Source organism: Lineus longissimus, chromosome 12 (assembly GCF_910592395.1).
Source record: "Lineus longissimus chromosome 12, tnLinLong1.2, whole genome shotgun sequence".
Taxonomy (NCBI): Eukaryota; Metazoa; Nemertea; class Pilidiophora; order Heteronemertea; family Lineidae; genus Lineus; species Lineus longissimus.
In genome coordinates this window covers 15,151,177-15,177,419 of record NC_088319.1, presented here as the reverse complement: position 1 = coordinate 15,177,419, position 26,243 = coordinate 15,151,177, and the positions used below count along the sequence as shown (strand labels likewise).

At 41.7% G+C, this 26,243-nt stretch overlaps 2 protein-coding genes across 3 annotated transcripts; one reads left to right on the top strand and one right to left on the bottom strand.

The window, feature by feature from the left end:
* The first annotated feature begins 487 nt into the window (after positions 1 to 487).
* Positions 488 to 3,429, top strand: LOC135496962 (sodium-dependent glucose transporter 1A-like). Its single transcript, XM_064786567.1, has 3 exons — positions 488 to 882; positions 1,311 to 1,599; positions 2,100 to 3,429. Exons 1-3 carry the CDS (start codon positions 826 to 828, stop codon positions 3,176 to 3,178), a joined length of 1,425 nt encoding a protein of 474 aa, XP_064642637.1. The 5' UTR covers positions 488 to 825; the 3' UTR covers positions 3,179 to 3,429.
* Positions 3,430 to 4,427: 998 nt separating this feature from the next.
* On the bottom strand, positions 4,428 to 18,930 carry LOC135496875 (FMRFamide receptor-like). Of its 2 annotated transcripts, none has more exons than XM_064786441.1 (2): positions 18,273 to 18,930; positions 4,428 to 7,555 (listed from the first exon to the last, which is right to left on the bottom strand). In XM_064786441.1, the coding sequence occupies exon 2, from the start codon at positions 6,908 to 6,910 to the stop codon at positions 5,744 to 5,746; it is 1,167 nt and encodes a 388-aa protein (XP_064642511.1). In that variant the 5' UTR covers positions 6,911 to 7,555; positions 18,273 to 18,930; the 3' UTR covers positions 4,428 to 5,743. The 2 variants fall into 2 exon arrangements, with proteins under 2 accessions (XP_064642511.1, XP_064642512.1); XM_064786442.1 differs by lacking the exon at positions 18,273 to 18,930 and adding an exon at positions 13,033 to 13,074.
* Positions 18,931 to 26,243: the final 7,313 nt, after the last annotated feature.

Sequence of the window (26,243 nt, the reverse complement as noted above, 5' to 3'; positions counted from 1 at the left end):
TGCACTTCGACTGCAACTCGAAAGACTCGCGTTTAACTCGAGCTGCAATCGAGGACGGCGGCGGTGGTGTTCTGAAACTTGACGAGTCTAGGTTGATATCGGTTGATTTTATCGCAATTTGAATGATTGAAAGAAGTTGATATTTTGCTAACTCCAACAGAAGATTGATATCAATAGGAAAAAAGCGTGTAGCTCCGAACTGGGAGGTGGTATCGCATCGCGACAAGAGCAATTTTGAAAAGAATTAAATTCTACATCAAATATACATGTAGAATTTAGTACGAGGACTACTGGTAGGTATGTCGTATGTTGTATTGTTTAGTTAATGATAATAATGACATACAGGTTGTCCTCGTGACTACCGATGTCGGGTGGCATTTTGAAGAGGCCTCTTGGATTGCCGCAATGTCGCATGCATTATAATCGGCTATTTATACTCCATGAACAGTGTTATTCAAATGTAATTGTCCGCACTGGTCGTCCCGGTTATTAGCAAGAGATCGGGCAGCCGCACCAGCGGGTATTTATTGTTGGGAAGCGGCGCTTTGTAAAGTGTGCATGACAAGTCTCAACAGAGGCAGGACGAGGGCCTACTCAGTCATACTGGTACCCTTTTGAGAACCTCCGAAATTTATGGTCCTTTTTTTATAGACTACCGGTAATCACGAGGGCACCCCGTATTTTTAGAGAGCAGGTCTCATTAACTATATGATCAAGTGAATCATTTGTGTCTGTGAATGATTAGTTACCCACAGGAAGAACGATAAGCACAGAGTGGAATATTATTTACAACCACCTCGGAAAGGTTACAGGATATAACCAAAAATGATTTTCTTGCATTACGCCCTGACGGGGGCTCTTTGGCTCTCCATGTTCATCATAGTAAGTATTCAATCATATGGGGCAAGCTTCGTGACTAATCTGACTCATCTCTTGAAGATTTTACAGTTTTCCTTGTTCTAAAATATTGTAATAAGCACTTTCAACACGGCAGTTTTCTTACGATATGTTTTCTGATGGCCTGTGTTTCTAAGTGTTGACTGTCATCTCATAAAAAAGCACTTTGGGATGGGGAGAAGTGGAGTGCCATCCCACTGCTATGGCCAACACCTAAACCACAGCATGCCGGTGATAACATCAAGTTCATCTTTATTTTCGCAATACTCGTCAATAACATTTTGATAGTACAAGTTCGCGATAAAGTACACTTTTAGAAACGCTTTCTCTGCCAGAACAAATAAAAATATTTTTCTAGGAGTGTAGATTAACACACTTCGGAAATGCATTAACCCGCTTCTTGTTTATAACAGGGTGTAGTGTACGCCGTCACGGGGCCTATTCTTCTCAACCTGGCGAAACTCGTGAATACCGAAGTTAGTAAAGTATCATGGGCGTTGACCACCAGGGGGTTGGGCACCGCATTGGGCTCCCTCGCCAGGGGTTACCTGATTGACGCCTCGCGTTGCAGGGTTGCTGCTACCATCATTGCCTTCATGCTGTTGGGCGGACTGACCGCGGCAATCCCATGGTCGACCTATCTCGGAGTCATGATTGTTGTCTTCTGCCTTCAAGGATTGATCGTTGGATTCATCGAGACAGGTAAAATGACGCAGCATACCTACCCCATGGAATGCAAAAAAACAACGAATAGTGGACAAAACGGATCCCATAAATTCTATCAAAAAAAGAATATGATTCACTGGTTGTTTAGTTGACCGATTTTGGTTGGTCGACGACCGAGCAGGAGTACTGTAATGGCACTGGCCGATCACTGGCTATTCTCCCTAACGTTTCGAGTCTTTCCGCGTACCGCAATCTGATGGTATCGTCGCGCGGCCAAATGTCACTGCTGGCAAATTCTAAACATGGGATGGTAGCCAGTCCGTCGTTAATTCCATCGCAAGACAAAACCCGTAAGTTAAGACCAGAGTCTTTCAAATAAATTTATTTGAAAGATTCTGATTAGATCAACCATTTTATAGTGCTTACTGATTGACAATACTAGCAAGAATTCATGAAGTCTAGTGTTTATGAATTTTTGATTATTTATTGTCATTGTTGATAATACTAGGGTTCACAACTTGCTTGTCTTTTTTCAGATACGAATGATGTCTGTATCCAGCTCTGGGGAAAGAAGCACGCACCTTATCTGATGGCTGTCTACGGCGGTGTATCGGCCGGAGGCCTTTCGGCAGCGGCCATGGTCCTACCCTTCGTCAGGGAAACTCCATGCGTAGGGGGAGCACGAAGCGAAAGCACCCTTTGCGAGAAAAACATGTCACAGAAAAACCCCTTTCCGCAGAACTCGACAGTCTTTTCGCATCAGTCCGAGACTGAGAAGCAAAATATTGAGGCGATGTCTACCATACATTTCATCGTTATGGGCATCTGCTTATTTACCGGGCTGTTCTTGGCATTTCTGTTGCATCTGGCGAAACCAACGGAGACCAATGAACATGAAGAATGCGAGTACAAGGAGACTGTGGAAACTCCGAAAATTGCCAGCAGGAGCACGTGCTATGTTTTAATTGCTCTTTTGAGTGTTTATATCTTTAATGTAATTGGCGCAGCTTTGACGTATTCAACTCTTCTCACAACGTTCGTGGTGAAGCAGTTAGGAAAAACCGAAACCTTAGGGACGCAAATGACGTTATTCTATTCAACGGTTAGTTTCACAGGAACAGTACTTTTCACTCCATTGAGTAAATATATACCAGCTTCTGTCACAATTTTGACAACGTGTATTATCCTAGTTGTGTCTAGTCTCGTGCTCGTGATATTTGGTTCTTATTCTACTATTGCAGTTTGGTGTGCAAGTGCTGGTATCGCTCTTAGTGGAATGGTCTCTTACGCAGCCGTATTCAGTTGGGCAAACCAGTATATTGATCTCCCGGTTAAAATGTCTTCGATTTTGGTGTCATCCTCTACGCTCGGGGAGATGGGCTTTCCCGCAGTTATGGGGCCGTTCTTGGACACTTATCCTATGGCTGTTGCTTACGCAGTATTGGCCGCAATGGTGTCTAACGCGTTGATCTATGTCTGCGTGGAGTGTGTGGGCCGGTGCGCATTGCGTGCCAAATTGCAGGAGAACACGTCAATTGTCGTCTCAAAGAACCAGGGGAAGAACTATACCCTATTACCGAATGATTTTAGTATAAACAAAACAACCGCTGAATAGAAAGTCTATCATTCAAAATTCACGGGTCTGCTTTTGTTCATTTCATTGTCTTTTAGACGTGTTATTCAGCCTGCATGTATGTACACGCATGTACATGTATGTAAATCATGTAATCTTTATACAATCCCAATGGTCCGAACATACCGGTCATGTAAAGTCTGTTTATTGAGGTCTTCGTAATGAATAAAATGAATTTATTATTATTATTATTAGGTATAATTATTATGTACCCTCATGTTGATATGAATAGATTATATAGAAAATTAAAATATCGTCATATATGGTTGCTTCGAAAATGTATTATTCATTTCGGTCTAGAAAAATTTCTGGGGTCAATTGCACCCTCCTCCTCCTCCCCCCGACACTTTTGGTGCCTATTATATGTGATCGATGATCTCACTGACCATCGTATGTGACGTCACGTCATGTACTAAAACCACGAGGTCAGTATGTACCACGGGGTCCGGCATAACTCTTCGTTCTCAAGAAAAAAACCAAACCACAGTAAGATTATTAATATATCGTTTGTATTGAATAACTTCATCTTCCCATTATAACAAAAACATACCAAACCATGATTTAACGAACGATAATATGATTTTCATTCTTCGACCGACGGATTACAAGTAACAAAACGTATCCAGCAATCTCCTCCATTGTTTATGAACAGTAAATGTACACTTAAAAAAATATATCGCGTTATTCAGAAAAAAACCTATCCGTCTTTTAAACTGTATATCAAGGAGGTTAACAGACCAAAGGTGCCCACACTCCGATGACGGGTTACACATCCTCCTGTATGTAAATATCAACACTACAGTGACTATTGGACTTACATATATCAGACAGGAACGACATTTGTTGGACGCACCAAAATCACCACTAAATTTTGTTGCTGACGATTTTGACGCGTCTTACAAGTTTCATGGCCGTGTAAAACGTAAAAAATGTACTACATGTATAACCAAAGTACTGAAATTTACACGAGGTGATAATATTAGGTGATCCCAGATGGAGGTGGATTTGAATACTTTCTGCGTGTCCATATCTCAGATATTCAACTTTTAGGACAGATCTTTTCTGAAAAACTCGATCTACATATACAAACAAACAATATGGAAGCTTCATGACTACAAGTCAGGTCACATGACGTTCTCTTGTCACACCAGCTCACGTGACCTTATCACTGCATGCAGCGAAAAGTCTAGGCCTGCAACTATGCATGCCTAAAACTGACGTGGCTAATTGGCTAATTATCCAACTACCCAAATCGCGTGCAGCTAGTGGAAACTTGGGCCCGGTTGTTCAAAGCTCCGCTATCTGCTGAAGGTGGCTTGGCGGCTGCTTACCCACCGTTATCTTAGCGTGCCGCCAAGTAAGTTTCGTTAGGCTTAGCTGCCGCTATGTCACCGCTTAGTTAGCGGCACCTCAAGGGTTTTGTCATGGGGTACTGCCAAGTTTTAGCGTCACCCAAAGGGTTCCGCTAAGTTTAGTAGCGGTCACTAAAACTTAGCAGACGCTAAACTAACCAGGGTTTGAACAACCGGGCCCTGCCCTCAGCTATATATACGTTCCAGAATCCCTTTGTTCTACAGTCTTATAAAAGGGTTATCGGGCAAAGCTTGATACATGTAACGTTTACCCACTCGAAACAGCTTTCTATGTGGTCGATGGACCTGAATCAGCAAGGGCAACCGATCACCACCTCTCGCACACACGTCATCGACAAAATTGCAACTTGGTGTATTGTCGCCTAACATGCCTTACACTGCCGACAACTAACAACAAGCGTGAAGCACCGTGGCACGCTCAAAACGCATAGAATGAGAAAATGCCCCCGTATATCAAATTTGTAATATATCGTCGACAAAGAACAACACATGTTCTGTTCAAGCACCTATCCATGTATACTACCGCATGCGAATATGATAGAAATCAGTCAAGTTGGGAAAAGTAAGAAAATATAAAAAACTATATATGCGGAATGTAAAGAGTGATGATCAGCAGGAGTCGATATTCCATCATTTTCGTCCGAATTACGGGTTACCGAAGAGTTCCAGAATGAAACGAAACGCAAAAAATCTAAAGATGACATGGATTTATCGAAATGAACCTTTTGATCTTTTCAAATAACGTCACTCAAGTCTGATGTCGGTATGTATTAAAGTTGACATTGGTTCCGCTGGGCGAAGGGGCACCATGTATAATTCCAACTTTTCTACCTACATGTAGATGATGAATGGTGGACTGTTCACCGATATGTACATGTACTCGCGTCTTCTTCATTTCAAGGGGCTGCATTTCGCGGGTTTTATTTCGTTTCGACGATATCATTCCGCTTTTATCAGTAACCCCAATTACGGATATCCTACAGCTACTGTAATGTTATTTCGAGTTCCGTTACGGAAACATTGATCGATTCGATAACTAAGAAACAGCCCTTGCTTCTCTTTCTGGGAGTGGCAATAGAATTATTTTTGTCGCTCGGAAACTTCTGCTAAAATGGCATGGCTTTTATTCTCAGTCCTCAAGTCATGTATGCTTATACAGAATCCGACGCAATATTCAAACAAACGAGGTGCACACTGGGTATTTCCCCCTGTCGCGTCTTCTCCGGAACCTTTTCGGACAGTTCCAAAACATTACCCGGATAGTGGATCGGAATTTTCGCGCCATCATGATATATATGAAAAAGTTTATGAAAGAGTTTATATTTTGGAAAATGTGCGATAAGGTCATCGCTAACACCTTCCACCAAGCTGGGTGATCTACATTCAAGAAATTCGTCACGACTTCCATCAGCAAATAGCCAAGATGCGGCAGTTCGCAGACGATGAAGAGCGAGGAGATAGTGAATAGGGTCATGGTCACTGACGAGGCACGTGAGTCCTCCAACGCGTTGTGATTGGATGAGCTACTCGAGTCCAACGAATCACAGCTGAAGCGTCGTCTGCGTGTCAGGCGCACGATAGCTATTATTCGAAAGTTGAAACAAAGAACAAGGGAAATTGGCGCTACCAAATTGAACAGAGCGTCTATGACGTAATATGTTGTGTTGTAGACGACAGACCTGGCAAATCCTGCAATAACGGGTGCATTACCTGGGGAGCTTTGGAACATAAGAAAAGACGGAATGTTGAAAAGCGCAACGACGGCAAACATCACAATGACGGTTTTGGCAGTAGCGGACGTGCGGCACAACACATTCGCTTTCAGCGGGTAGTATATCGCGAGATAACGTTCAAATGTCACGAGTACCACCATCCAGACCGCAAAATCTCGCGAGACTTCTTCAAAACTCGCAATGTATGGAATAGATGGCAGCACGTGTACTTCGTATTCTATATATCTCCCGCTGAGAAGAAAGACGGCTAACACAGTGTGGATTAAAAAATTACTGATCAAAAAGGCACTATCAGCCGCTGCAAGGACCTGCATTAAAAAAATAGAGGCACTTTTCTCTGAAACGCGAGAAAATACTATCATACTTAGCACATTTAAAAATAGTCCCGCAACTGCCAGGATTCCAACAACACACCCTAAAACTGTTATCATTAGAAATATCGCGTGCATGTCTGCAGGGTCCATGCCAGCATTCATTTGTCCTGTCCCGTCATTCTCGACGAACTGCAACGACTGCAATAATGTCACATTTGTTGTATTCCATAAGGCGGCTGTTCCGTTACCCGGAAGGCCCTGCCTACCATCCCCGTCATGTGCTAGTCCGTCCATTTCCGATCTCTTGATCTTCGGAAACTTCCCGTAAATCAAATCATGTAGAATTCGCGCCTGGTATAGCGATATATTCTTTCTAGACGCCACGATTGCAAAATTGCTGACTCAACCGATTTCGAGAATTCCCGGATATTGCGCCAAAACAGTTTCCAAAGGAAGGCGAAAGCGTCAGTGTATTTCTTTCCTTAAGTTTAAAGCTAAAACGTTTGGAAAGGAAATTGTGGAACTTTGATGACAACAGATGATGCTGGCTATGAATAACATCATTAAACTGTTTGAAATGTTGTAGATATTATATCGTTCATCAATGAGGTCAACTGTTCATTGAACAAAGAAGTGAGTGTGTCTGGCGACCTTTGACACGCTTCGAAGAAGGCTGGCATAATCTGAACCGTCGCAACGATAAACAAGAATTATCTTCGTGGGTTTTTGTACATATTTTCATGAGGAAGAATAATCGTCATGTTTTTCAGAAACAATCCTTTGTTCCCGACATGACTACACCGGTGTGTAAAAGAATATTTAGACATGGCCGCTGTATCACGGACGTGACGTGACATCAGAGTCTGCTCTTATTGTCCAATTCGAATACATTTTGCATCTCCTGATCTTCGACTTCTCAACTACCCAATCAGAACGGTTCTGAAAATATAAATTGAAAAAAATGTTGAGATGTTTATGTCGGTATTCAAAACGACAATGGATGGGCGTACAAATTAATTAAAGGATGTTTAAAACTTTTAGTACCCAATATATTCTGATTCGTTCCACTTTCCGTCATGAACGTAATATCCCACAATAAACCCAATATACTCTGTTTCCTCACGCATGCCGTCTTCCTATACCGCTAATACAAAATAAGAGTCGTTCCGCAATCCGTCATGAATGTCATATCCAACACTATGCATCTGATACCATGACACCAGGACGAGTATTCAATCTCCCTCACAGCAGTTGCAGATGCCATTAATTTCCTACAAACCGTTTGTTAACGGATAATGTTCCGTAGGTGTATGTGAACGTCTTCAACCACTTTCAATACGGATCATTGTTCAGTCGAAATATGTCGTAATACCCCAGGAAAATTCAATCCCGTTATCGCTGCAGTATGTGTAATAAATTTCATCAAACTTACCAGGGCATGCCGCAATTCGATCGATTGAACGAGGCCGCAGAGACCAGACGTGATCGATTATTTGCGACCCCCGGTAGAAACCACCTGTTGTACTCTATCAACGTGAGAGGCAGGTCTTTTACATCAAGATTGTTTCAACAGCAGTATGTTCATAATTATTCAACTTTGACATCTAGAATGATTGATGACAAGACGCCGGCCTTGGACATGAAGTCTGTTTGTAATCGATCTAACTGTTTGGACGCTATTCCGATTTATACCGTCCGAGGCGTCTCTTCCTCCTTACGATAGTCGTCGGGGGAAACCCAATACCTTTTCCAAAGTGCAAATCTGACGAGTGAATGCGATCATGGCCAAAGGGATAATAAAACACTCAGTATTTTGCTGTGAGAGACCAGTGCCCCACAATCATGGTTTGTGTTATCAACAGCCGGCCATCCCGAGATGGCGGTGCTTTAATCTTCTGATGAGATGTTTAGCCAACCAAAAGGTGGGTCTTGATCAGCAGAAGATCAACAGAAGTAACACGTGCACCAACAGCAATTCCCTGCAATTGTCGCCTTTTTTCCTGGTGTCGTACCGCAGACATGATTGGCTTTTCGTCCGGGCACCGTAATAAATGCTTCTACCAGGTGATGGACGAGCCACAGCCATGGCCGGAGCCCTAGTTGGTGTAAAGTCACAATAACGAAAAGGCAGTTCGTCATATATCTTATGAATAATTTGCTCAGCCGTAAATTGGCGATAATATTGAATGACGTTTTTGTCTGCGAAAATCTCTCTATTCCGCGAAAGGCCATGCACCATAAGAGTGGAGAAGAACATGGATCAGGTCTGTCCTTTCAGTGTGGAAGCAAAATATCGATGAGACATTCCCGTGTCTTCACAAATTCACTCCGCATGCATGCATGCCCAGAATATCAATTTAAAGTTTCAATTGGATTTTACTTTAATGGCTAAACCAGTAACAGGAGCCTCGCCACTCAGCCTTAATCACCTCTGTCGATCTTTTTTTCCTTTGAATAACGTTCCAAGAATTGTTGAGTTTCGGCGTATTCTATGAGTTCTGCGACACTAATTTGTCAAGGGGAAGATACCCACAACTTGAGCATGCATTCGGCGTTATTATACAAGTAACATATTATGCTTGTCAGGTAAAGTCCCGTCCATTGCTATCTAGGCCATGCCTCGTTGGTCGGACGGAAGCCGTTCTCTCCAGGCTGAACTGAGAGACCAATACTGATGTCCACGGCATATTGCCGCAATACTTAGGCCCGGATCTAAATGTCTCAGAAGCTTTCAACAACAATTACAGGACTTTAACAAAAATATCTCATTAATTCCAGTCTGACGTTCAAACGTCTATCACGATATGATATAGTCCGATCAATAAACCATGTGTAATGACATCACATATCACTAATCATATCAACTTTTCATTTTAAAGATAAACCCTCAAGCTCTCTGAGCAATTTAAAATATAATTTGACAGACCGTTTATAACAATTTCAAAGTAATTCTATTCGGGGCAGATTTTGAGGAAACCTAATGTGAAATTACTTGAAATCAGAGAATTAGAGAATAATTCCCCTACTGTTTGCAATTATTCAGCAAAATCGAACCGAATTGGCAATATAAAGATGGGGCCACATTAGAGCTGAACGATCGCAGAATGAAGGTCGGCCCCGAGGAAGATTCTCAAAAGATTAAATTGCCATTTTGTGTGGGGATGTATGTTTTCAAAGTGCTCCAAGGCTGAAAATGCCTCGTCCGACTCTCGTTCTTTGCAGCTGTTGACCTCACTTTTTACCACTTGACCGATTTTTACCATTGGTACTCTAACTCTTTGGTGAAAGTGCACCATGCAAAACAATCTCATTTGCCTTATAGAAGGTAAAGACAAAGGAATACCTTCGGTGGTTCTGTAAAAAAGTTCATCTATCGCCAAACTGCTTTTTGAAATTGTAGCAGTAAAATTGGTTGCTTGGCAACGACCCATGATTGACATAAGGCAAGTTTACTGGTAAACAATCTTCGCTATACCAAAAAGGTAAGGGACTCGAGGAAGCAACCCACGTGTTTCCTTCCTTGGCGGTTGAACTTTTAATTTCGCCTTTACTTTTTTATATGTTGCATTGCTATATGTACATTGTACCACTGGCTAGTTTTGACGATGTGACAAACATCCATACAATGTATATTTTCTTTCGGCGGGGTTTAGGGAGAGAAGAGCTAACTGCTTACCTAACTATGTAAGGAATAACTAAGAAGCGACACTGATGTTATTCTATTCTAGACAACCTTCGACATTTGACGACAAAGGTCACTGATCGCCACTCAAGAGGTGTCATTAAAAGGAAAAAACCAGGCGGGGGCGAATTTTATTGAGTTATTTCCTGCTAATTTTCCTTAATGGGAGGCTGAGTCATGTCAACAGTCTCCGTGATTTGACTAATTTTTGAAAACTGATCCAAATGATGTCCATGTATTTGTATCCCTTTTCCTGTGCGAATCGGGTTTATTGCTTTCGAAGGCGGAGGGAGTGTCGCCGATGTACATGACGGATCAACTAATGCTACAAGTAATTTACTGTGATATTGGTTTTTGGTTCACATACCTCAGCAAATACCGCCCGGATGGAGTCGTCAATTCGTCCAAACCCTCGGCAACACATTACTAGGCATTGTTATGCAATAGATTCTCTCATCTACCTAACAGCAACTCGCATTCATACGCGCATTTCAAATAATTAGATATACATGTTGAATTGTATAGCCCATACTGTTTAATTCTGAACGAAAGCACTAAGCTAACTGAGTTTACCACGCAGAGACATTAAGAAATGATGGGGCCAGAGAGATTACTGCAAGAACTAGGCTCAACATGCAAAAGGGTATTTTCGCGTCTGATTACATTAAATGTGCGTGTTGTCCCCAATTTGGAACCTGTGGGAGCAGTCTTTATGTTTCCGATTTCAAACTATGTAGTATTAAGAACTTTTAGAAGAGACGGCTTACAATGGAACATGTCTTTCACAGACAACGCAGCCCTAAGGGCCAGGTTTGAAGGAAGCCTCTGAACACTGTTGGCCGTTCCCTACGTTACATTGACGGCATGACAGCGGTCGTGAAATGATAATGGGGACACAGAAAGAAAGGCGAAAAACTCGGTAACGGAAACACGGAAAATACACCCATATTCATTCTGCAGACTCAGTCTCCCAGGGAGATAACTCCATTGTCGGAGAAAGTCGTTTGGATTTCCAGCTCGTCTTCTTTGTTTAGCGCCCACGTCGACTCATCTTCAACACCAGAAATATCCGTCTTTGGCACACTATACCCTTGTCGAATCATTGACTCAATAAAGACGTTGGCACACTCGGAGAAAGTACTGCGAGAGTAAAGAATCATATCAAAGGTGTCTCGAATTGTTACCATATCCATTTCATCATAATCTACCGGCTACTTAGCATCCTATCAAAACACTCTTCCGCTAATAACAGCACGCAGCTGAAGTGAGTAGCCCGATATTTTTTCAGTTATTGTTTTCTATGATATGAAATATGCAATCTCCGAGGTACAACTGCCTGCCCACAGCAACACACTTTCAAAGTACAGTATTCCCAAATATAAATTCACAAATTATTTTATCTGGCACCTTCCCTTACATTTGAAGAAAAACGCTGAGTCACACATCAAAGGCAGCTACCAGCAGATTCCCTAAAATAACGGTGCTATGAATAATGGAAAAAAACAGTTATAAGGTGGTTTAACGCCCGATCCATATTTTTTTTATGCCCCGACACCAAAAAATTTTGGGGGGTTCTTCGTGAAACAGAATATCAAAGTGGAGAGGCCATTATTCGGACAGAATCACAAAGAATTCTTTCTATTTTTGTATCACCAAATGCACAAGTTTAGGGCATGGGTGACCGGATCGAAAGCCACAGGACCGTCAAAAACTTTTTTTAAACTGTTCACCTAAAGTCAGTTCCGAGGATAGATTGTCTTTGTCCTCCTGCGTCTTCGTTAAACGCATTCAATTTCTAACTTATGGCCAGATTATAGATGCACGTCAATGAACTAGCGTAAACTATGCAAAGGTAATACGAGCCAAAAGTGATGTGACAACACAAAAAACCAACTCCCACTTTTTGTTGTCTCTGGTTTAACATATTCCTTTTCCGATATCCATCCATATCATATACATGTAGCTATTTGTTGTAATACGTCCCCTTGAAACATTTATTAGTTAGCTATACCCTTGAAAACAAAAGAAATACAATATGCAGTATCATGCCTCATGAGGTGATGTGTTTTCTGGCGACATTTGCTTCACAGGCTTCTTGTGTCATCGTCATTCTTGTGGCTTGAGACTCCCCGAGACCAGAAGAAATACCAAAAGACAAAGGTTGGTAACGCTCGAATAGAAGTTGAAGCCTAAAAAGTATCTTTACTTGTCCGTCTTTACCATTTATAGAACTTCTTTGATTATATTCGCAAAGAATACGTTTCACTGTGTTTTATTTCGCAGCATGGCGACAACAATGTGTACTGCGATGGAAATAACGAACATAAACTGGCAAATCTATCTAAAGCTGCCATTAGCAACAGAACCATCATTGCAGTTTAAGGACCAATAGCAAAATTAGGGGCATTATAACAAAGCTGTCGGCTGCCCAGTAATCTTCCACTCTACCATAGTAGTTCACATCATTATAGAACACATGAACTATCACCATCACGAGTTTCTGACTGTACCCGGGAAACGATGCATTGCGACTCGCGTTGAGCTCTAAGCTCTAAGATCGCGCGAGGAGCAGGACCAACATTGGAAAACGTCATTGTTGTTCATTTTGCTTATGAAACAGAAGAAGTACAACATACTGAAGTAAAAAGCTGCTCATTCCTTTCATTTAGTAAATATAACATTTTGCCCAGAGTCAGGCGAGATTTCGTTCTTGGAATATATCTACTATACTTACCTGATTGATGGCAGGCGAATTAGTTAACTAGACACCACACACATTCCACTCCATTGTACTCTCGCATTCTTGTGTTAGTACTACTACCATGACAACGTCTATCGCTTCCCACAGACACAGAATCACGAAGGGAGATTATATTAAATGTTTTTCCGTTGCCCCTAGTACTGGATCACCGATTGGACTGATCGGAGAATTTATTCCTGGGGCAAAATGTTGGCCGTGTTCTAGTCTTATTATCATTCTAAGATACTCATACGGTGTTGCCACGATGTCATTTGAAGTCCAAGTGTCAATTCTCTCAAGTCTTTGTATCATCCAAGGCCCTCTTCCGCAAATGACATATGAGAATATACGACAAACGCTGACAGTCAGGCGATGATCCAAGATTGGCGAGTGATAACCCAATTTAGCTATTTGAACATTCACACCGGCCGATTCGACTACGCATGTCGTGTCCGCCGTATCAGCTTGCCCAACGAGCAAATCGCCAAGCCTTCCTGAAGTGGTTTGCGTACAGAAGCTCACAAGATGTATGTTTTGGTGAGGAGCAAAATCATTTTATACTCGGCCACGTGGCGGCAAAGGCTGAGCGAGCTCTCGCCCGCAGCACGTTGATCAAGCTGCGCCATACATGACGAGTAGAGACTGATCACGCAGGCTGATCAGCGGCGATAACTTGATTGAGCTACAACTCGCCCGCCGAGGATCATCGCCTGATTGGAGGAAGCCTTGTTATGAATATTTCTCGCACATCATTGATCACCTTATTCATTCTTACCGGTACATTTGTTCCCTAGTCATGCCGTTGCGTCAATCATACCCATCAACGTATTTTCCTTTTATTGTCAATCAGTGTCAAGTGTAGTTCTTAATGTCACGTCGATTTTTAATTATAACTTCCCCAACATCAATTTGCCTAACGAAGCGAATTCGCGAAATTAACAACGATCGCTCAAAGTAGAAACCACTGGGGGAAAAAAATTAAGAATTTCATTAAATTGGATCGGTTTTTGTGGCAGCACGCGGTTAGCAACCACAGAGAAATATTAATTTCTGTCTATGGTGACACCGCAATAAAAGATCAGTAATGAATGACTCGAGGACTTTTGAAGTATCTCGTTAGTCAACTGCATGGATTTGGAGGCCGTGATCAGGTATTCACCATGTGAAAATAAGACAAATTTTTCCTAAGGGTGGAGACAAGGTCCACCCGGTAGAAACATGGTGCACTACGTTGGGAGAGTACACATCTAGATCAGAAAGAGTACGCATAGTGAAGGGGCATGGCACATCCAGCCCGCGCAAAGACTTGGTACACTCTCTGGCAACATCGCGAGCTATGAAGAGGAGGGCACATCCAGAAGAGATAAGGTGCACTACGTTCTCACTGGCCGAAAGTAATTTCATCCGGCCGGAGTTTTAAACTTGGTGTTCTTGAAGCCGACGTGGTAGGCGAAAATCTCCACCTGGAAAAGGTGTCAAAACGCGCTCTTAACGGCGAAGGTGAAGCTGGGGCGCTAAGGAATGTTTTCTTGGCGGGTGTATGTAGACTACACTAAAGCGGTGATTTACATCAGATTCGCGGTGTCACTTGGTACTTGTCACGATTCACTTGTAGTTAGTCACTTTGTCATTTGCCGTAACTTGACTTGAGGCTTGAGAACAGATAAGTGACATGACAAGAGGCTGAAAAGTGACATCGTGAATACCATGTGGTTTGTGTGTTTTGGAAATTACTTGTTACGTAGGAGCACCTACGATTACCGCGAACAGCATTCTGGTGGGAAGAATACAACAGAATCACTACACTGGAATTTGATCTTTTTTCTGAAACTAGCAGGCATCAAAAAAAGATAATGGCATTTGAGTAATGTTTGTTAATGGACTTTCATGCATGCAATTTACTTTATATACAAGAAAATGAAGTAACTTTTAGGCACTTCTTTCATAATAGGGACCGATTGCCTTTGCCGAGAATGCAGGGAGAACAAAGTGTAACAAAACGTGTGTAAAAAAGGCAATAAACATGGCTATGCTTTCAAATTGATTGACTGCTGGAGGCTGAGTGAATTTCAGTTACATGCACGTCACTGACTTGCATAATACAACGTAAATCACTTCGAGGAAGCCTCTGCGTTTCCCTCGCGAACTCCGATCACCTCTAGTTCCAATTCTTATTACCGAAAGGTCAAATGGCGTACATTATATATATTGAATTGATGGTTAATTTCATTTTAGGCACGTCACATATCGAAGAACATCAAAAACTACGCGCGCTCTCAGAACCCTCTTATTCTGAGGTTTCATGCTTGTATTCTCTCAATAATAATCCCTGCCAGTTTTATTTCTGATGATATCTCTTGTTAAATTCAATCATGATTGTAATTTTAAAGTTCGTACCCATTCGTTAAGTGCAAAATTTAGATTTTGAAAATTGAATTTGAGAATGATGTAACTGCACGTATGCACGCAAGCCGGCAACATTATCTCCCTCAAAGTATCGATAGAGTCGCTTCGCCTCATCAGAAACACAAGGCTAGCCCCGACAAAGCATTCATCAAGAGGCACGTTCTCGACACTTTTTTCTTTTCATTAGACTTGCTGATAACGAAAATTTACGCCAATTTCGCTAATCATCATTACGAATGTCTAACTCGACATCTGATTGCTTCACTAGAGCGCTGATTAGGCATTAATGAGGATATTTAAAGACAGTTAATTTTACGGAGTCCGCAAGGATAATCTCAGCGAATCATTTGACGGATATAATAATAATTTCCTTTCAGCGGGTGTTCATTATAAAAGCTGGCGTTGACTGTTTGCATGTAGTTGTCAAAACGACTGTAAACCGGCAACTTTTTCGAGGCCATTTTTGTCTCGTAACTTGACGATTATAATCGTTGTTGTTTATGTTCTCAACAGAAGAGTTTTCTTGTCAAAATTGTGCAAGACTCCTGAATTCCGCTAGCCGCCAATTTGCCCGTGCCAATATCCTGCGCTCAGACAAGTGGAAATAATTATGTTAGAGGTAAATCTAGTAGCGGCAATTACCAGCCGTGGCGATGTTCCAACGTCTCATGTTCCGAATAACTAGATAATCATGAGAGGTGATAATATGGCTTGTCCGGTAATGTCGTGGAGGTTTCAATTAAAGCGAAGTGCAGCAAAAGTGCAAAAAGGTGATAATATGGCTTGTCCGGTAATGTCCCGGAGGTTTCAAGTAGAGTGAAGTGCAGCAAAAGTGCCAAAGGTGATAATATGGCTTGTCCGGTAATGTCGTGGAGGTTTCAAGTAGAGCGAAGTGCAGCAAAAGTGCCAAAGGTGATAATATGGCTTGTCCGGTAATGTCGTGGAGGTTTCAAGTAGAGCGAAGTGCAGCAAAAGTGCCAAAGGTGATAATATGGCTTGTTCGGTAATGTCGTGGAGGTTTCAAGTGGAGCGAAGTGCAGCAAAAGTGCCAAAGGTGATAATATGGCTTGTCCAGTAATGTCGTGGAGGTTTCAAGTAGAGCGAAGTGCAGCAAAAGTGCCAAAGGTGATAAAATGGCTTGTCCGGTAATGTCGTGGAGGTTTCAAGTAGAGCGAAGTGCAGCAAAAGTGCCAAAGGTGATAATATGGCTTGTCCGGTAATGTCGTGGAGGTTTCAAGTGGAGCGAAGTGCAGCAAAAGTGCCAAAGGTGATAATATGGCTTGTCCGGTAATGTCGTGGAGGTTTCAAGTAGAGCGAAGTGCAGCAAAAGTGCCAAAGGTGATAATATGGCTTGTCCGGTAATGTCGCGGAGGTTTCAAGTAGAGCGAAGTGCAGCAAAAGTGCCAAAGGTGATAATATGGCTTGTCCGGTAATGTCGTGGAGGTTTCAAGTAGAGCGAAGTGCAGCAAAAGTGCCAAAGGTGATAATATGGCTTGTCCGGTAATGTCGCGGAGGTTTCAAGTAGAGCGAAGTGCAGCAAAAGTGCCAAATATAAATATTTGACTTGTTTTAGTGCACTGAACAAAGAGTAGCAGGTGACTCTTGACGATTTACTAGATTCTCCATTAGTTTTTAGACTCTTTCCACCCACTTGCTCAATCTTGATAAACTCCGGCATTTTTGCCTGCTACCAGAGTGTGTGTACGTATATCGATTTCATCTCCGTGTTTACAAGCTCTGCGAGCGTGTACATCTCAGCCAGTGCATGTGGGTGTTGACAGCTTATCGATAGCTTTGCGAAAAGGTGGCGAGATAACGTAGCTTTTACCTGGAAGGCCTCTTGTGGTTTTTACGTTATAAAGACCACGGGTTGGAGCGAAAATGACGGCAAAAATCAAAGCGGCAGCCAAAGGTGGACAGCGAAATGACTGCTCCACTCGAGCCTAGTGAGACAACCAATACCGACAGTGAGTTATCGATTTGATTCTACTACACCTCATAGTTTATTCCAATCCAAGTGGTTATGGTTGTCTCACTAAAACATTTGTGGTCAAAACGAAGCTAATGCATAATCCATTACAACAATGAAACATTACAACTCATGTGTTTGAGAATATAGACAAAAAAGCTTAACGTAAACACGACTGATATCTGTTTATCTCATCTTGGCTTCTTCGCTAACAGCCCACGGGCTCTTGAAGTAAGGCGTAGACTATTATCAATTGATCAGACTTGAAGATGTACTGCTAATTGAGCCAATCAGGCAAATGATTTCGTGTTCGAGGACTAAAAACAACGGTGTAATGACTACGCCCCGCGTGTCTATTCTTCTTTTGACATGCCAACCTTGTGCCAAAGGAAGAAGAGGGCACAGGGCCGCATATAACTTTTTGGTCCAGTGGAGGGATTATGTTGGCCACTTTTTGTCCCACAAGGACCAAAATCTGGAATGAAAACTTTTTTTCCGGCTGGTTACTCTAAGATCTGCCTAGTCAGTTTTTCCCGTCTCCAAAATCGATGGCTCTGCCGTCTCCCAACTTCCGCCAATAAATTGGCTAGAGTCAGTCTGATTGATGATTGCCGTGCATCGATGCACAGACCTGCCTTGACTGGGATATTTGTAGCCGGCATCGAAACGGCATGGCTTTTGAATTTCAGGCCAGCCTGTGGTCCTGCACTGGCATCCCATTCTAGTGCATTTCTGTAGTGAAGTTTAATGCGACCAAGCCATGAACAGCCATAGTGGAAGCAACCCTTTACAACTGTGATGAGGAACTGGCTTTGAATTAAGTCAATGCAGAAACAAGAACAAATGGAAAAAGACCTACCTCTTAATCCAGTCCGTCAAACTGCCCTTTCTGGACTTATTTTGGTTTTATCTAAGAAGAATCCACCCGAGCGTACATCACTTAATATTCCGAATTATCACCCATCGTACTGGTGAAATGCAAACGTTACAGTCATACAATTATGTCGAACTAACGCATCTATCAAACACATTCTCAGTGCCTCTTTCAGGAACGGCAAAGCTTTTAAAAATTCGCTGACATTTGATCCGTTATAACTTTTTTCTTCTGTTATCCTATGCAAAATATGACAAGAAAATCTCTTCCTTCTGAACTGTAAATAATCCTTTCCCGCTGCTTTTCAGAAACAACGTCGTATTTTACTTGACACGGTCATGTCTTTTTAGTTTTTCTTATAATAATGGAACTTAACGTGAAAACTATGTAAACATCCTTCTTCTTCTGTGAGCCGCCATCCGTCAGAAACAGTTTTACCTTCTAACTTTAACGGAAATTGACAAGGAAATATCCAGGGCACGAAGTGTAATCAGTGCGCAGATTTGCCCACTCCGCTAAGTCATGAAAGATAAATACCCCTGCCGCAGGATAAATACCTTAACAACCTTGTCGTAGGTCGACTATATCCCTGGAAGGCAGAACCTCACCTTAGCTACTGACATCACTTCGCTAGACGCGCCAGGCCCGCTCACGTTCCCCTTATCAATGCTCTCCACGCAGCATGTTCAACCCACATTAACCTAGTGATGCTGGCCCGAGATTTTATCAACTACGCTCGCATCTCAGTCGGCGGTGTTGGATTGAGCAAATGCGAGTGATCCGATTTACAGTCACGAAATGTTTTTTTCGGTGGCAGAGAAAATATTTAATCAATCATTTGAACAAGACCCTGGACCATGCTCAAGTTTTTTTCAAGTGGTTGCTGAAGCTGCTGGTTCTTGTTCCGTTGAAAGGTATAGCAGCGGGTGACCTAGTTTCTGAGATCCCATTTTGTGATTCCCTCGGTGCCTGCCACTGCACAACCTCCATTGATGAGTTCATATAAACACTGAGATTTTTACATCAAATAATTCAATACCATTGCCGATTGAGGTCGATCGATGCGTGAAAATACAAGATAACGTGATTTTATAATCGTGAGATATCATAATTAAGGCCCGTTTTCCCGCTGTGGTGTGGTTTTCCAGTTTTCCCAGTTTTTACCAGAACTGATCTGCTGCGCAGAATGAGTTGTTACCGGCAGAGGAAAGGTTGATAGAGTGGTGACTGTCTTAATCTTCAGCATTCTGTGTCCCTTGGGGGATTACTGCCTCAGATGTCTTCTCGGCCGACGGTAATGGAACTGGCGACTGAATGATGAGACCGATGCCCTCACAGGTAATGACAAATGACATCCTTTGCGCTTACTGTTGGGGAAGATCAATACGTTCGTAAACTGCTCGTCAGATCAGCAAAGCCCAATGACCCTGGTCAGTTTAGGTTCAGGGAATCATCGTTTACCCTCACATTTCATCTTGAACTATCTAGGTCACTGGAGCGGGAGCGTGATCGCATCCTGGTTCCACTCCCCAGGACGCACTTTTAGAAAAATGGGTTTTTGAGCTTTTGAAAAATCTTCAGCAGTTTTTCGGCCATCACCAATATTTGACCTGTAGAGGTTTTTCAGCGAAGTAAAAACCTATTGGAAGTTTTTCACAATTTCAAAAACCATTTGGGCAGGTTTTTCTAAAAAAAATCCCATTGGGCACCATCCTTGTGGGAGAGTTTCCATCCATTTTGGCGTCTTGGATGGGCGCGGCACATACTCCCGACCCTCGATGAACTAATTTGTACCTTCAGTTTGTTTACCAAAGAAAGTTTTACAGTTTTAAATAAATGTAGTACCTCCATGATTTACTTGACACTTTCGAGAAAACGGCCTACCAAAGCAACACAGAACGATTTCAAAAGTTTAAATTAGTTGCTATTTATGTGCAAAGGGAAAACAACAAATTGTGGATACATTACTACTGCTGTACTCCGTGGAAACAAATACAATAAACATCACCTTATTCCACGCATAAAGGCAATTAATAATTTTATTGAAAACTTGGGATTTTAAAATTATGAGGGCACGAAATCTAGTGATGATTATTACTTAGCACGAAAACAGATCATATTTTATTTTTTCTGACATGAGAATATTGGGAAGAGGAATTTGAATAAAAAAAGTTGTCATGGTTGTGACCAGCTCACTTGGAGCTGTCAAATGTTCAAACATGTAATTAAGAACATGCAGACTGCTTGTAGCCCTTTGATTAGAAAAAAAGAACAACTCAATGTAATCCCCCAAAACATGTGCATAGGGTTGTTCATTTATTACAAACCCTTTTCATGCATCACACATGATATATCAATGCTTTCGACACAACCTGTTTGCAGCAAGGCACGATTCAGTCTGATTGGAAGGCTCATGCGACGAGTATAAGGTTTCTTGTCATCAACTTTACGTACACCAATCTTAAAGAAAATCGTCAATCATCAATCTAGATACTGCCACAACAGCAGGCAATCATATTTTGGGACACAATACACGTTTAACACTTTTTTATCACAAAAACTGCTTGCGCTAGAGGAAGAAGGTGAAAAAACTACACGAACTGGTAAACATAAAACACTCCCCTCGTCCACGTTGTTTTGTGAATTGGAAACCCTTCCGCTAAACAGTGTGTGGTGACTACAAACATATCCTCATCTTGTTCTCCATTCTAATAATTGTATGTATCAGCCAAGCCATTACCAGCTGGAAAGAGATGATGTATTAGAAAAAATATCTTGGCTGATCTGGGTCAAGGAGGGTTTTTTGTACATTCTCTCTGGGTGGCCGGAGATAATATCTCGGTCGATCGAAATGACATCTCGATCGATCGAGAGTAAATCTTGATCGCCCGAGATAATTAAGTATCTCGATCACCCAAGATGACATCTTGATCGATCGAAATAATTGGTCCATCGATCGAGATATTTCAGGATAGTCTTAAAAAAGTGAAGCATGTGACATCCACTCCCAGCCACCCTAGGTTCGTGTACCGCGGCCTTGTTTGTTTTCTATTTGATAATTGCGCAACTGAACACAATGTACACGAACAAGGTGCCCATTGACTTTCACCAGACCATCGACGATATCAATCCCCATTAACACGTCCCATGGCCGTCCACGGTACGTCATTGATAAACACGACATACCCAAGTACAAATCGGTTTACCTCAGGCTGCAGGGTATTAATGAACTACATATTGGTTTTGTTGGACCTTTCGACGACATAGTATATCACTAGATAATGAGAGGTATTTGCCACGAATTGTCATTACAAGCAGCTGCGAAATAAACTATTAACAAACAGTATAGCATATGGTAACAAATCACAGAAAACTGTAGTCCCAGAGGTGTAATCGCTTATCTTCACATCCATTAAAGGTTTTTTATGCCTTGATTCAAATACCCACAAAAGTGCACTTTCGTAGGCTGTGAAAATATACCAAACTAATTCTGGTCCCTTCAACATTAGGTTTCAGTTGTTCTGGCAAAACGAAAAAACCCGTTAACTTACTGTAACATGTAGGTATACATGTGAACCTATATTTCCTCTGTGGCTCATTGCAAGCCAATATCAGAAGAAAAAAACTCCTGGTATTATCGTTGGTGTATCAACCCGAGGTTCGGAGGAGGATTACCCGAACATGTGATCCTGAAATCAGAGACATATACCACTCAAGGGAACACATACAGTCGTTTTATCATTACGAAATATCGATATCTGTATCTAATACCAAGAATTCATAAAGACTTCATCTATTCTTGCTAATACGTATCGTGGATTTTCATAGGAGGAGGATAGCTTGGAAAACACGTGTGTCAAGTGTAAAATCTACATTGCACTGGAAAGTAAAATTGTAAAGTCAGTGCCGAGACATTCAATGGGGTGACAACAAAATACTGTATGATATATGTACTACATAATGAGTGCTGTAAACATGAAATGGTGCATGAAACTGATTACCATGATTACTGATACATATTTACGACATCAGAACAGCTGTTTCAACATCCCGTCACATTCATCCCGCAGATCCTATACATAACAAACATGATGCCGTCACCGGAGACATTTGTATCTGATGATCGACGGCACTATCAGGAATGCTTAAGGGATTCCTGTGGGAATTGACCATACAGCCCGATCGGTTGATGGCTCTTCCGATTCAGGTGTACGAAAAACTACCGCTTGTGGTCTAGATAGACTCGATGTGGACATCTAAATACATGTACAATCGTGTTTTCCGTTTCTACTCAAAACCGGTATGCTTTGTCATTAGTCATACTGATCCGGTAGCTGGTACATTCATCAATCCCATTCATCAGAATGAATCGATGTATCATGGTGTATTCTCCAGAGACGACCAGGACAGACACTATCGTGTTGACCTTTAGTACCTCATTCAAATAGCACGCCAGAGACTTGTAAACGGCTAACGGTCATGAACTCGCAGAAAATTTCGCTTAGTTTATCCGCATCGTGTCTTGGGTTGAGTCCTTCCTTCTGGCGCACAAATGCCAAGGTGAAATTTAGTGAGAGTCAAACTTTGGGGGAGCTGGAGTGTTGAAGTAGCTCTTGTCTTCATTAACCATTTATTAATAAGTGAACAAATCTATAGAATGCACGAAAACAAAGAAGAGGAGACTCTGAAAGATAAGAAGACTCTTTGCATGGTAAAGGAAAAGGTGAAGATATCATGACAACTCTCAGCCACCCAAGATTAAGCAGTTAGCGATGATAAGACCATTTTGTCACGATTCTTAAGCACGCACATTTGGTGTTTGGCATGCCTTATCTTCCAGGGCTCTAAATATAGTCACGGTTCCGTCCTTTATCCCATCACCTTGGCCCTTTACTTTAGATAAACGGATGATTTTGCCTTGAGCAGGAGATACGTGGTCAAAACAATAACTGGCACGCTTAACCATGAATTATATTAGTATTATATATGGTACAAAGTAACGGGGAAACAACCTGAAACAGACCAGTGGTTGGTTTGTCTAAGGGATGTGCTTGTCAACATGTTTGTAATAGCTTATATATTCTTATTTCAAGAATTCCAAAAATGATAACATTATAAGTATAGCAACTTCTCAGGGACGGTCAGGGTGAAGTTCAGTGACCTTTTAATGATCCAAGCCAGCTGCTTGGAGAAATCACGAATCATCGATAACCATTTTCTTACATTAACACCCAACATATTTCATGTCTCATGTCCAACAAGATCAGATTTCTTTCACGTCATCTCCTCTCTCCAATGGTTGTCACGGATGTCTCAGGTACCGGCGGAGGAGCTAGAGCCATGAGAGGTATTTTGCAGTTGGAAGATCACCTACCACTCCGGAGGATCAAACTCATCCTCACTTCGAAAGTAACGAAGGATTTACCAAGTCTTGGTAAAGTACACAACTTAGTTTCGGTCTGCCGGTGTAACAGGTTGTTTGGTCGTGCTCTGTGTGTAGACGTAAATTCATAGCTTCTCAACCATCACCACATCCAGACTTCAGTCACAACCTCAACTAGTTTGCGCTACTATTGACCTGAAAATGTTGTTATTTTAGTGTAGTTTAATTTTCACAGTTTTGGAAAATAATACCATAATGAGAATAACACTTCAAAGAAAACGCGTATACTATCCACCACAGCGGAAGTAGGTTTATGGCACTGTAACAATTTATGGCGTAATTTGAATTTGTAATTTGTAGAGGAAGCCATTAAAAAAGAATGAATCAACAGGTAGAACATGATATATGAGATGAGCATATTATTCCTTAGAAGCCTGTTATCAATGGCTGTTGTTACCAAACCTATTATCACTAATGTTTATTGGAATGGCATTGTTGTACTATACGACATCAGTGACATTTATGAGCGTCTTTACTTTGTCGAAGTAATCCCAAAGGAAGTGGGGAAAAAATAATCGATTTTGGTACAGTAGTGATACCTGTGTTACCAAGAATAAAGAAAGGCTTAAAAATTATGTAGGAGCAGTGGACAGCACATTTCATTGCATCAGGTACCAAATTCTGACCCTAGGGGGCTTTTACAAGATATCCATGCTCCCTTTCGATAGTGCCAGCTGATTGCTGCTTGATAATCGCGGCCAAAAAGATAACTAGCGGTGCTTATCAATCAAACAAGAAAATTGTATTTCAGATATTGCGCCAAACTGGCTCAGCGAAGGTGGATCTGAATGATTCTAATAGCTCAAGGAGTACACCAACAACCGTTCAACTTGCTCGTCGAATTTAGCATTTCAAAACATCCCAGTGAAAAGACTTGCTGCAGTTCCTGCTTTCTTTCATATTTAGCAAGTGCCTCTGGACATTTTGGCTGTCGACTAACAGCTGCCCAACGTCTTTTTATACTCAAAGGATAGATTTTCCTTTTCAATCTACCATTCCTAGCTCAGTTCATTAAAACAGAACCGAAGCATTCGAGAATTTATTTCCTGATACCTCAGAGCTATGTGAAGCTACGCCAGGAATCTGGTTACTTGCCTTAATTTGCAGTTACATCGAAGAACGTTCCAGTTAAAAGCTTCCTTTGAAGACCCCAGAATTTGAAAGCCGGCTGAGGTGAATTGATATAAGTCTCTTTTGATATTAAGGTTAGCAAAGCGTTCCGTTGTTCCCCTTGCGTTGTTCCGTTAGTTACATTTATTTCTTTTTGGCAGGTCTGTAGCATGCAAATGGCGTAGATTCTGCAAACGACTGTAAGTTATCAACGCCACATTTGAAAAAGGTTTAACATTGAGCTCAATTAAAAATATCAACGATACATCAATAGCTTTGAATAAATCTATAGTCTATCAAGCATTATACCTCAACTTGAGGCAACGTTTCCACCGCAGGTAGAAAATAATGCAAATGCAGGACACCCAATCAAAAATTGCACTGATATCCGGGTTTTTTTTATTCATGAGGTTCTCCGAATTTTGTAATTGGCCAATCATTCAAATTGCATGTTTCAGTTGCACTTGCAGTCTTAAAATGGGTGTATGTTCAGGTTTAACTTCTGACTTACGCTCATCACATCACACCATAACATGACCAGACTCAAGGCTCATTTTCTTGAAACCATTCCTGATTATAAGATATGGCACGTTCTTTTTGTTGAGGATTCTCTTAGTACGGTCAAACATTCATCAAATTGTCTAAATTGCCGGTTTAATAATCTGATGTTCACGACAGAGCCCAGAAACCGTGCAAAATCATCTTAGTGTTCTGTGAGGAGTCGCGTGACCTGTACAATGATCGTCTCGTTGCATGCATAGCCGTCATCAGCGTAGTCCCATGTGTTTAATATGAGATTTCTATTGTCCTCGTATGCAATCCGGATCAGCAAGCACAAGTTGATTTATCATCTGCCTGCAACAGCGCCATTGGGTTGCTACGAGGCTATTCGTGAAGTCTTTCTCCGCAACGTTCTGGGCGTTGGAGTGCAAACTACTGGTCGGATTTCTTGGAAGTTTCTTTCTTTAGATTTGTTGCTTCGCGACCAAACAGATGTTTTGGGGTTCAGCATTGTCAGTGAAGGAGTAAAAATCCTTCAGTTCGACTAAAAATGCGCAGTGTACAACAACTATGGTGAAAAGTAATGGCGATCAACCTGCCTCAGGTCTGTCCAGGTAACAGTCACGTGACGGGCGAACCTGTCCTTACCGATTCCACCTCTCCCACTTCAATAATCATGAAATGCCAAAATAGCCCTAAGTGTATAGTGTAGGAGACAGTCGGTGAAAGAACGTAGTCCATCACCATTATCACTTACAAATGGGTTTCCATGGCTTTGTAATCAGCAAAAACGATAAAACGAGGATCAAAGGATGGCATGGATAGCCAAAAAAGTCCTGTAACATGAATTGAGAGTGACAGGATTGTTTGCTAGCTCCATGAGTACTATAGTAAGAAATCCG